A 12,491-nucleotide genomic window follows, 5' to 3' on the forward strand; every position below is an offset into this window, starting at 1 on the left:
TTCAAAAGTTTCTAGGAGATGCAAATTGGCTAAGATACTATTTTAAGCTCTCCACAAAAGAATTTAAATCTCTGTTCAATATTCTCAAGAGAGAGGTAAACCCTAACTTCCTCAACAGTTAATTGACAAAAGAGAGGTAATCTCACAAAAAGTAGAAAAAGCTATTTCTAATAGATATATCATATAGTCTGATTAATTGTCAGTGGAGCTATAAAAGTCCTTTGACAAAAGATTATTAATATAGATTTATATATCCTTAAATAAGGCCTTCATGACTCTCTGAGTGTGGAAGAAGCAACTGTTGGCGCTTCTGCCCTGATTTTACAAGAACTCTGAAAAATTGGCTTTAAAAACAAAAGAGGGGGAACGGTACCCCCTCAGAAGGAGTCCCCCTGAAATACTCTCCATCATGCCTTGTTCACTTTTCTCTCTCTAAAGCTGAAAGCTCATGGCAAATCTCTTGCTGACCATGTTGGTGACCTCGGGCACCACCAAGACCAACAAAACTTTGCCACAGATATGGGGAAGGACCCTCATACCCATAAAGGGAATGCCCCAGTCCCAGTTCCCTTATGGAGCCGAGGACTGATATGCCTGCCCAATACCACAGAAGGCACAGCTAACCGGCTACCACAAATATTAATGAAAAAAATAGATACCCTCACAAAGCCAGGCCCAATCATAAATACGATGAATAACAATTTACATCCAGGGAAGAGAAATCTCCCTGAGAATCCCCTTCTTTTTTTCTTTCCAGGTAAAATTGAATCACCCGTGATGCCTGCTATTAGAAGTTCTAACCCAGATGGACCAGAAGCCAGGAGCCTCGCCCTTACCCTCACCCCCTACCTTTTCCCACCTGTACAAGGTCCCCTGAAGCTGGGCAACTGCAAGATCCTGCTTGGCAACTGCAGATAGACTCAAAGCAGTGTACCATATCATCTGAAGAATAGCAGGGAGACCATAACTCAAGCAGTGTACCATATCTTCTGAAGAATAGCAGGTTGCAGTCCTCCTCGCCCCATGAATAACCAGGACCCGCCGGTCGGGTCAAGTGGCACCCAGATGTGGGGCTCGAGGCACGGACCCATCTGGACGGACCCTCATTGAGAGGATGTGCGCACGACATCAAGATTGAGCAAGACAGAGATCATCGCCCGTGACCTGTCATCCACGGAACCAGGTTGATGCTGCCATCAAGAAGGCAGTTGAAGTTCATTACCATCAGCTGAAAATTGCAGAGGATCCAGAAGTGACTCCGCAGGAGACTGACACAGCTGTCAGCTCCCCTGCCTCCCCCTACGGTCGACCCCTAGAATTCCACGCCCTCCAGAAGGGTTCCTGGTATGCCTGGCTTTGCCCTCATTTCTCTCGCTAGAGAGCTTGGCCTCTTGATCACCACAACAAAAATTGGCTATTTCCTAAACCAAGGCCACCCTTGATATGGCCGCTAACATTGGGGAGCCTTCCTTTATGACAATATTACACCCCAAACTGACAAATGGTTGGTAACTTGAACATTTACAAGAGACTAGGATGGCTGTGAGTTAGCCCAATGACGGGATTATTGTAGGTCCACTTCCCAGGGGCCCACCCAATGCAGCCAAAAAGGAGTGCGTGGTGCTGGGAGTGGGTGCAGCCTACATGGCCTAAGACAGGGCTCTCACCCTCCTTTCACCCACATCAGAGTCCCTTGACGTTGCCCATCGTCGACAGCCTAAAGCCTTCGACCATCGATGTGACTCGTCTCACATCAGTGTTTTGGGGTTGTGAACTTGTCTAAGACCCCCCATAATTAGACATCCAAATTCAAAACTCACATAGTTGGGATTGAACATAAGACGCCTTCTCTAACTAAACAGAGAAGGGGGAGATGCCAGAAACCAGGACCCTCGCCCTTACCCTTACCCCCTACCTTTCTCCACCTGCACAATGTCCTCTGAAGCTTGGCAACTGCAAGATCCTGCTTAGCAACTGCAGATAGACTCAAAGCAGAGTACCATGTCTTCTTAAGAATAACAGGGAGACCATAACTCAAGCAGTGTACCATATCTTCTGAAGAACTACAGGTAGATCATAATTCAAGGCAGTGTACCATATAGACCATGACATGTTTCAAGGCACAGGCCAAGAAGATTTTGTACTTTTCCACCACCTGGACCCTCTTACCCCCTCCCCTTGTAAAACATGCTATAAAAAAGCATTTCATGTTCAAAAATAAATAAATAAATAAATAAATAAATAAATAAATAAATAAATAAAGAGCTAAAGTAAAAAAAAAGTTACATAGCTCAAAAGGCGTAAAAAATATTTCTGTTCGGTTCATTAGCAGATCCCACTTTTTTCTTTTTTGCAAGAGATTGGGAAGAGAAGGGGAAAACCATAATTCAAACAAGTTGGAAAACTTCTGATAGGCATGGAAAACACAAGAATTTCAGAAATTTTGATTAAGAATTGGTTAGCTACAACAATGCATCTATATATATTAAAAATATTTACTAACTTAAAGAGCATACTCTACATGTTCTTCACAAGACAAAGGCAGCATATTACTAAAAATATTTACTAGCCTCCTCTTGTTTCTTTTTCAGGCCCTCTGTTAGGTAGCACCTCTGAGTGCAAACATTAAATTAACTATAAGGCTTTTTTGTCTGGAGATATTATTGAAGATATGTGCTTCTGTAACAAAGTTGATTTTCAAAAGGAGGTTTCCCAAAACAGCACAACATAAAGACAGAGACATTAAATAATCAGCACAAGACTTACTTTAAGAAAAAAAAAAAAAAAGATGGCTAAGCAAGCCTGGTGTATTCTGGTGTAAACGTGGGAGATGTAAACAGAGTGATCAGGCAGATAAGAGAGAAGCCCTGCAGAGTTTGAAATGACTGAAGGAATACACCATGGAAGGTCTAGAGAGTTCTTAGTTCCTGCAATTTTGGTTCTGTATGATGCTAAAAATATACATGTATTGAGCTGGGTATTTTGTCACCTACTCCTTCTAAATTCCTTATAGACTAATAATATTCTGGCACAGGAGTACATTTAATGACATAACTCAATACCTTACTTTAGGAAAGGTCAACTGGTACAAATAATAAGTACATTTTAAATGCTGACAAGCAAAAATCATTTGCTAAGTGTCCAAACATGTTGATCATAGCCCAAATATAGAGGTTACAATTCTGTCAAGCTTGTGGCCTGGTAAAACTGGTTTTCAATATTTCTGTGGAGCTTCAGCAGACTTATTCGGTAAACCGAGACATTGGGTAATTATGTATGACAAATCAGGTCTCATCTGAATTTCCACTTCCAAGGCAATGGCATCAGGCACCCCAGTTTTATTGAATACAACAGTTGTTTCTATGACCATTGGAATCCTTGAAGCGGAGCTGCATTTTTGGATGGTACTTCTCCAGATACAAAAGTTGCTTACTGTTAAAAGCTCCGTGCCGCTTTTGTCTTATGAATTGTAGTGCATCTTCATATTTCACTCCACCTTCATTTAATGCTAGGACAACAAGCACCGGAGCTCTGCCAAGGCCTGCGACACAATGGACAGCAATACAGCAGCCAGGTTCCTCACCAAACTTAATCTTCACAAGTCTTAACCAGTCATCAACAACCTGGTTGGATGGTGGTGCACCATCATCAAAAGGCCAGTCAAGAACATGAATGCCTTCTTTCTCCACAAGAGTAGTGTCGTAAGTTGCTTCACATACTCTTACTCTTGTGGCAACTCCATACTTCTTAAGTTCCTCTATAAATTTGTTTAAGGTTGCATTGGTTGGATTGTGTGTAATAAGAAATCTCATGTTCTTGTATGTGACTTCCACAGGAGCAGGGAGGTTCATTCGAGTCATGTTAATTTAGTTTAAAAAAACACCCAAAAGGGCTATGAAAGAATTAAAAAACTGAATACAGAAATGATTCGAAACAAAAAAACAAAAGCAAAAAACAACCTGAAGTCTACTTCAATATTCAATATACTCCACTTGAAATTCTCAGTGCTTTGAGTTTTGAGTATGAATTGGGAGACACGGGTAATGAAATGAACCTCCTAACAAGAAGCGGTGATTCTTCAATCCAGTAAGACCAAGGCAATACAAAGGAAGTGCACTGAGGTTTACCCCATCCAGGTCTGAGCTCTTGGAAATGCTCTGCAGATTTCAATTCAACATGCCTGTGTCCAGGTTATCCACTCCTATGGGAGCTTCTTGGTGGAGTAGTAATGAATTTCTACAGTTCACTTGTCTGCATAGAGGTCGTGCTGTGCCTGGCAGTAATCGCCACTGCCCTTCAGAAACTCCATAAATGTGTGACCGAGAACACCACAGAACTGAGGAATATATCTACTCATTGAAGATTGTGGTCTAATCATACAGCCGATCCCGAGGCGGCGCTGGCGGCAGCAGGGCAGGCGGCGGTGGGAGTCGCGGGGTGATGCAGGCGGAGGGGGCACCAGAGGACCATGCAGTGAGCTGCCCGAGGAGTGTCCCGGAGCCAGGCCACAGTCTAGAGCCAATGCGGGTGGCCAAGCCAATCATATATTTTTATGTAATTTTGTAAATGATTTATGAAGTAAAGCACTGGTTTTTCCAGAGATAAAGTCATGGCTAGTGACCCCATCTCAAGGGACAGTTTCTTACCCATTTGCCTCGCTTAAGGTCTTAGGGTACACTCTCAGGAACAGTTCATAAATAAGAAAAGGAATAAAAGAAAATAAAACTGATAAATTGCAATGAGAACTATGGCTCAATATTTTGTTCTGGCCAAGATTTCCACAACTGGTTCCAGGAGGCCTCCTTATTTTGAAGTTTTTGCCTCAGTCTTTGGAACTTGTCACACAGACTCTACTGGAGTAACACAGTATAATATAAAAGAATTTAGAAGAAGAGACTATAATTTTGCCTATTTTTATGAGCCCTCTAAAGAAACTAGTTAGAGGAAATAATTATGGCAAGAACAGTTAAGCTTTAACCACAACTAAAGAACACCTTTAACCTAACCACGTAATAAAGTCTATGTTTATTACAACCAAGGATTAGGTCTAATGTAATGGTAAGAAGTTGATGTTGATAATAGTGAAGGTATCAATCAGGCAAATTATTGTAGAAAGAACTTTCTCCCTAATAATATATCAATAGCATATACTACACTCCCCTGTGTTTTTCATAATATGGTTATAAGTTCATGGACACTAATAACAATATGGATTGAAATACCATTGAAATTATTCATTTTATATGTTTTAAGTTTTAAGTAAAAAGAGAAACATTAGTGTTGAAAGACCAAAGACAGATAATTCTCATTATAATCATGTCTGAGTGGGGGACTGGGAGATTGAAAGTGCAACTTCTTTGCTTTTATTACATTATACCTGTTTTTCCCATCCTGGGCCCCCTCTCACATGTCTTCATCCCATTACCCCCCCTTTGCATCCAAAAGTTTTATCTCCCTAGGAATCCCTTTTCATAGGGGACTCAAGTCTCTCAATTATTAGGCACATTTTCCCCCATTGAGGCCAGATCAGGCAGTCCTCTGAGATTATATATATATTCTCCCAGTGTGCCTCGGACCAGCACATGTATGCTGCTTGGTTGCTTCAGCTCTTTCAAATCCTTTCCATAATTCCTCCATATGGGTTCCAAACTTCATTCTAATATTTGGGTTTAAGTACCTGCATCCGTCTCAATCATCTGCTGGTAAAACCACTCAGACTATGATAGGACAGCCATGCTAGACTCCTGTCTGTAAGCACATCATAGCATCAGTAATAGTGTTAGGCCTTGCTGTCTCCCCATTAGATGGATTCCAAGTTTGGCTAGTCACAAGGCAGCTTGTCTTCCAGTCTCTCCTGTATTTTGGTCTTTTAGACAGGAACAATTCTGGTTCAGAAATTTTGATTATGTGTTGGTAACCTTGTCCATCCACCTGGGACCCTGTCTATCTACTGATGGTGGACTCTTTTTAATCTTTCTCTACACTCTTTAGCATTTTGGCTAAGGTCAGCCCCATTGAGTCCTGGTGGTCTCACATATACCAGGTCTCTGAGGCTTTCTAGAGGGTCACCCCACCTCCCAGTAACTTAACCTGCATATTTCTATTCATTCTGGCTTTCTGGGCTTCTTCTTGCTCCCCGATACCTGATCCTGTTCCCCTTTCCCCTCTACATCCCTCTTCTATCCAGGCCCCTCCCTCTCTCTGCCTCCTGTGATTACTTTGTTCTCCTCTATGCGGGATTGAAGCATCTTCCCTTGGACCTATCTTCTTGTTAAATTTCTTATGATGTGTGGGTTTTACCCAGGGTATTCTGTACTTTTTTGGCTAATACCTACTTATCAGTGAGTATGCACCATGCATGTCTCTTTGGGTCTAGATTAAAACACTCAGGATGATATTTTTTTAGTTCAAGCCATTTGCCTGAAAAATTTGTGACATGCTAATTTTTAATAGCTCAACCGTATTTTATTTTTTAAACAAACCACACAGTCTCTATCCATTTGGAGCACAGGAGGTCTGCCCAAGCCAGGGACACAGGAGGATTGTTCTAAACATGGACACAGGAAGTCTGTTCTAACCAGGAACATAGGAGACCTTCCTCCAACCAGAGTTAGCACTGCCTGTTTTCCAGGATGCCTGCTCAAAGCCAGTTTACAGGGCTGTACCTGTTGCCAAAGAATCCATTTCCAGTCAGAGACACCCAAGCCAGTTAAGGACAGAAATAAGCAGAGGGGCAGAGGCAAGCACAGGAATTTAAGTGACACAAGCCAATGCAATTCTGGGCCATCAAAACCCAAGTCTCCCATAACATCAGGCCCTGGATACACTTCAAACATCTGAAAAGCAAAATTCTGACCTTAAATTCCATCTCATGAAGATGATAGAGGCTGTTAAGAAGGATATAAATAATCCCCTTAAAGAAATTCAGAAAAACTCAAGCAAATAGGTAAGCACCTTTGAAGAGGAAACAAATTAATTCCTTAAAGAAATACAAAAAAATGTAATCAAGCAGGTGAAGGAGTTGAACAAAGCTATCTAAGACACAAAAGTGGAAAGAGAAGTATTAAAGAAATGACAAATGGAGGCAACCTTTGAGATGGGCATCCAAGGAATGACATTAGGAGCTACAGATGCAAGCATCATCAATAGAATACAAGAGATAAAGGTAGAATCTCAGGTATAAAAGATATCACAGAAGATATTGACACATCAGTCAAAGTTATTACAAAGTGGAAAAAGCTCTTAATCCAAAACATCCAGCAAATTAGGGACACAAAGAAAAGATCAAATCTAAGTATAATAGGAATTAAGGAGGGTGAAGATTCTCAGCTCAAAGGGCCAGAAAACATCTTCAACAAAATCATCCCAGAAAACTTCCCCAACCTAAAGAACAAGATGGTCTTAAATGCAAAAGATGCCTACAAAAGACTGAGTAGATTAGACAGGGAAAAGAAAAAGCTTCTGTCACACAACAATCAAAAGAGTAAATGCATAAAGCAAAGAAAAAATATTAAAAGCTGTAAGGAAAAAAGGCCAAGAAACATGAATACAGAACTATCAGAATTACACAAAATTCTCAACAGAATATAAAAGCCAGAAGATATTGGACAAGTGTCCTAAAGACCTAAGAAAACACAAATGCCAGCCAAAGCTAGAATACCCAGCAAAACCCTCAATTACCATAGATGGAGAAACCAAGATATCCAATGAAAAAAACAAATTTAAACGATGTCTTTCTACTAAAGCAATATTACAAGACTACTGGAAGGAAAACTTTAACAAAAGGGAAGCAACTATACTCAAGAAATTAAACATCTCACAACAATCCCAAAAGAATAGAATCACACACACATAATACCACCTACAACAAGAAAAAAACATGAACTAACAATCATCTCTCTTTAATATTTCTCAACATAAGTGGACTCAATGCCCCAATAAAAGGACTCAGGCTAAGAGTCTATATATGTAAACAGAACCCAATATTTTGCTACATTCAAGAACCATACCTCAGTGACAAATACAGATACTACCTCTGAGAAAAGGCTTGGAGAAAAACAGTTTTCCAAGCAAATGGTCCCAAGAAACAAGCTGGAGTCACCATTCTGCTATTCAATAAAATAGTCTTTCAACTAAAAGTTATAAAGAGAAATTGTTAAGGACACTTCACACACATCAAAGGAAAAATCAACCAAGAGGAAGTCTCAAATCTGAACATCTATGCTCTAAATGCAACCACATTTAAAAAGGAAAATTTACTAAAGCACAAAACACACATTAAACCTCATAAAATTAATAGTGGAAAATTTTAACACCTCAATCTCACCAGTATTTTATGATCGTTGAAACAGAAACTAAACAGAGAGCTGGGGAGTGGTGGCACAGACCTTTAATCCCAGCACTTGGGAGGCAGAGGCAGAATGATTTCTGAGTTGGAGGCCAGCCTGTTCTACAGAGTGAGTTCCAGGACAGCCAGGGCTACACACACACACACACACACACACACACACACACACACACACAAAACTAAACAGAGACAGAAGGAAACAAACAAACAAACAGAAGTTATGAAGCAAAAGATATTTACAGAACATTTCATGTACACTCTCAAAGAATATACCTTCTTTTCAGTACACCATGTAACCTTCTCTAAAATTGTCCACAAAATCAGAAACAAAAGAGATCTCAACAGACACAAGAAGATTGAAATAATCACATGCATTCTATCAGATCACCAATGAATAAGGCGGGGCATGATATAAACAAAAGTAACAGAAAGAGACTAATCATGCAAACTGAACAACTCTCTACTCAAGAATAACTCGGTAAAAATCAAATATCAAAAGATATCAAAGACTCTAAAAAATAAAATGAAAACTAAAACACAGCATACCCAAACTTATGTGACACAAAGAAATCAGTAATAAGAGGAAAATTCATAGCACTGACTGCTTTCATAAAGAAATTAAAGAGATCCTATATTGGCAATTTAATAGCACACATGAAACATTTAGAATGAAAAGAAACAAACGCAACCAAGAGGAGTAGATGGCAGGAAATAGTCAAACTCAGTGATAAAAGCAATCAATAAGAAACAAAGAGAACAATACAAAGAATCAACAAAACCAAGAGCTGATTCTTTGAGAACATAACAAGATAGGTAATGTTAGCTAAACTGACTAAAGGGCACAGAGTTAGTATCCAAATTAACAAAATCAAAAATGAAAAAGAAAGACATAAATACAGACACAGAAGGAATTCAAAATCATTAGCTCTTACTAGAAAAGCGTATATGTCCCCCACAGAAAACCTGGAAATTAATTAAGATAAAATTGATGATTTTCTAGTAAGATACTACATACCAAAATTAAATCAAAAAGAGATAAACTATCTAACCTGTCCTATAACACATAAGAAAGTAGAAGTAGCCATTAAAAACAAACAAACAAACAAATAAACAAACAAACAAACAAAACACCTAGGGCCAGATGGTTTTAGTGCACAATTCTACCAGATTATAAAAGGAGTGCTAATACTAATACTCCCCAAACCATTACACAAAATAGAAAAAGAAAATTCATTACATAATTCATTCTATGAATCCACAGTTACTCTGATACCTAAACTACACAAGGACCCATCAAAGAAAGAGAGTTTCAGACAAATTTTACTTATGAATATGAATGCAAATTAATCAAGAAAATTCTCACAAACTAAATCTAAGAACACATTAAAACTATCACTCATCAAAATCAAGTAGGCTTCATCCAAGGACTGCAGGGGTCGTTCAATATGTGAAAATTTATCAACATAAAAAAGCTCAAGGAAAAAGTGACATGATCATCTCATTAGACATTGAAAAACACTTTGAGTACAACACCCCTTTATATCAAAAGTCTTAGGGAGGTCAGGAATACATTACACATACCTAAACATAATAAAAGCAATATGTAGCAAACCAACAGCCAGCATCAAATAGAGAGAAACTTCAGTCAATCATACTAAAATCAAGGAGAAGACAAGGTTACTCAGTCTCCTACTGTCTATTCAATATAATATTTGATGTTCTAACTAGAGAAATTAGATAACAAAAGGAGAACAAAGTGATACGAATTGGAAAAATAAGTCAAAATAGCATCATTTGCAGATGATAATGATAGTATACACAAGTGACCTCCAAAACTCCACCAAAGAACTACAACAGTTGATAAGCAACTTTAGCAAAGTGGTGAAATATAGTTAACTCAAACAAATCAGTAGTCTTCATTTATACAAGGTATAAACAGGCTATGAATAAAATTAGAGAAGTAACACACTTCAAAATGATTACAAATAATATAAAATATCTTAATGTAACTCTAACCATGCAAGTGAAAGTTCTATATGATAAAAATTTTCTGTATAACACCCCCGAACAAAGAAATTGAAGAAGATCCCAGAAGATGGACAGATGCCTAAAGTCATAGATTGGTAGGATTAACATAATAAAAATGGCCTTGCCAAAAGCAATCTACACATTCAATGTAATCCCCTTCAAAATTTGAACACAGTTCTTCAGAGCCATGGAAACTGCAACTCTCAACTTCATAAGGGAAAAAAAAAACAAGTTAGCAAAATAGTTCTCAACAAAAAAAGACTGTTTGGGGGAATTACAATCCATGACCTGAATCCATAGTACATAGCAATAATAATACCACAGAGTACTGATACAGAGATGGATGGGTCAATTAATGGAATAGAATTGAAGACCCAGAAATAAACCCACACAACTATAGACACTTGATATTTGACAAAGTAGCCAAAACCATACAGTGTAAACAAAAAGCACCTTCAATAAATGGACTGGTTGAAGTGGTGGTCTGGATGTAGAAGAATGAAAGATCCTTATTTATCACCTTGCAGAAAGCTCTAGTCCAAGTACATCAAGGGCCCAATATAGAAAGAGATACACTGGACCAAATAGTAGAGAAGTGAGAAAGAGAAGTAAATTCATTAGTACAGGTGAAAAATTCCTGAACAGAACACCAATGGGTCAGCCTTTAAGATCAATCATTGACATATGGGACTTTATGAAACTGAAAAGTAAAGAATACCATCAATAGGACAAATTGACAAACTACAAATTGGGAAAATATGTTCACCAACCCTTCATCAGACAGAAGCCTAATAACCAAAATATATAAAAACTCAGGAAGTTAACCTTTAAAACAACAAATAACCCAATTAAAAAGTAGGATATAGAGTTAATCAGAGAATTCTGAACAGAGGAATCACAGTTGGCTTAGAAGCATTTAAAGAAATCTTCAACATTTTTAGTCATCAGGTAAATGCAAATAAAAATGAGCCTGAGATTCCACCTTGCACCAAACAGAATTATTAATATCAAAAACTGAAGTGAAAGCATATGCTGGTGAGAATGTGGAGAAAGAGGAACATTCCTCCATTGCTGTTGGATTGCAAACTGGAAGAACTACTCTGGAAATCAATCTGGTGGTTTCTCAGACATTTGGAAGTAGTTCTACCTGAAGACGCAGCTTTAACACCCCTAGGCATATACCCAATAGATGTTCCACCATACCACAGGGAAGTTATTTTTTTCAGGTAGAAATTTTCCTCATTCATTATGGAGGATATTTTTTCCTATTAAATAAGAAATTGATTATTGGGACAAATTTTTCGAAAAATGCAATTCATTCCATCGATTGACAACATAGATGAAGTCTAGATTATCCAGGAACTTCTCTTGATATAATTATATTTTACTTGTACCTGAAAAAAAATAACTTCCCTAGGATTATCAAATTGACCTACAAGTGTAAATACATATTTTCTTGCAAGAAAGAAGTGAGTAATGCACTAGGAAAATATATACCAGAAGCAATATGCCTGAAACTTTGTCTTTTTTATTAATGTTTTTGGTAGAGTTTTCATTGTTGTGAAGAGACACCATGACAAAGGCACCTCATATATAGGACAACAATTAATTGGTGCTGGCTTACAGATTCAGAGGTTCTGTCCATTTTCATTCAGGAAGAATGGCAGCCTGATCATTTACAGACAGACATAGAACTAGAGCAGCCAAAAGTTCTACATCTTGATCTAATGGCAAACAGAAGTCTGCCTCCGACCTGGCTAGGAGGAAGATCTAAAAGCCCACCCCAAACAGTGACACACTTACATACTTCTTCCAACAGGTCACACACATTCCACGAAGACCACGCCTCCTAATAGTGCCACTACCTGGACCAAGCATATTCTCTTTTTAAAAAATTTTTTTTCTATTTTCATTTAAAATGTTAATCAAAGGCTTTATGTTTGGTAATGCTCAATAACAAGGTGCCTATACAATCAGAAGTGTAACCCAATATCCAACCTAGATATACCAACTATCTTTGACTGGCAGAGACACTCAAACATCTGCCTCCATGTTCCCCTCCCCACTGCCTTTCTCTCTCTCTCTCTCTCTCTCTCTCTCTCTCTCTCTCTCTCTC

The 12,491-nt window shown here is 38.5% G+C and overlaps 1 protein-coding gene across 3 annotated transcripts; it reads right to left on the bottom strand.

The window, feature by feature from the left end:
- Window positions 1–3,338: 3,338 nt before the first annotated feature.
- LOC114633915 (protein tyrosine phosphatase type IVA 1-like) lies at window positions 3,339–3,860 on the bottom strand. 3 transcript variants are annotated; one of them, XM_028782508.1, is made up of 2 exons: window positions 3,525–3,860; window positions 3,339–3,452 (listed from the first exon to the last, which is right to left on the bottom strand). In XM_028782508.1, the coding sequence occupies exons 1-2, from the start codon at window positions 3,858–3,860 to the stop codon at window positions 3,339–3,341; spliced, it is 450 nt and encodes a 149-aa protein (XP_028638341.1). The 3 variants fall into 3 exon arrangements, with proteins under 3 accessions (XP_028638341.1, XP_028638342.1, XP_028638340.1); XM_028782509.1 differs by having other exon boundaries at window positions 3,339–3,662; window positions 3,756–3,851; XM_028782507.1 differs by having other exon boundaries at window positions 3,339–3,860.
- Window positions 3,861–12,491: the final 8,631 nt, after the last annotated feature.

This window comes from Grammomys surdaster, unplaced genomic scaffold (genome assembly GCF_004785775.1).
Source record: "Grammomys surdaster isolate TR1022 unplaced genomic scaffold, NIH_TR_1.0 796, whole genome shotgun sequence".
In the NCBI taxonomy this organism is placed as follows: domain Eukaryota; kingdom Metazoa; phylum Chordata; class Mammalia; order Rodentia; family Muridae; genus Grammomys; species Grammomys surdaster.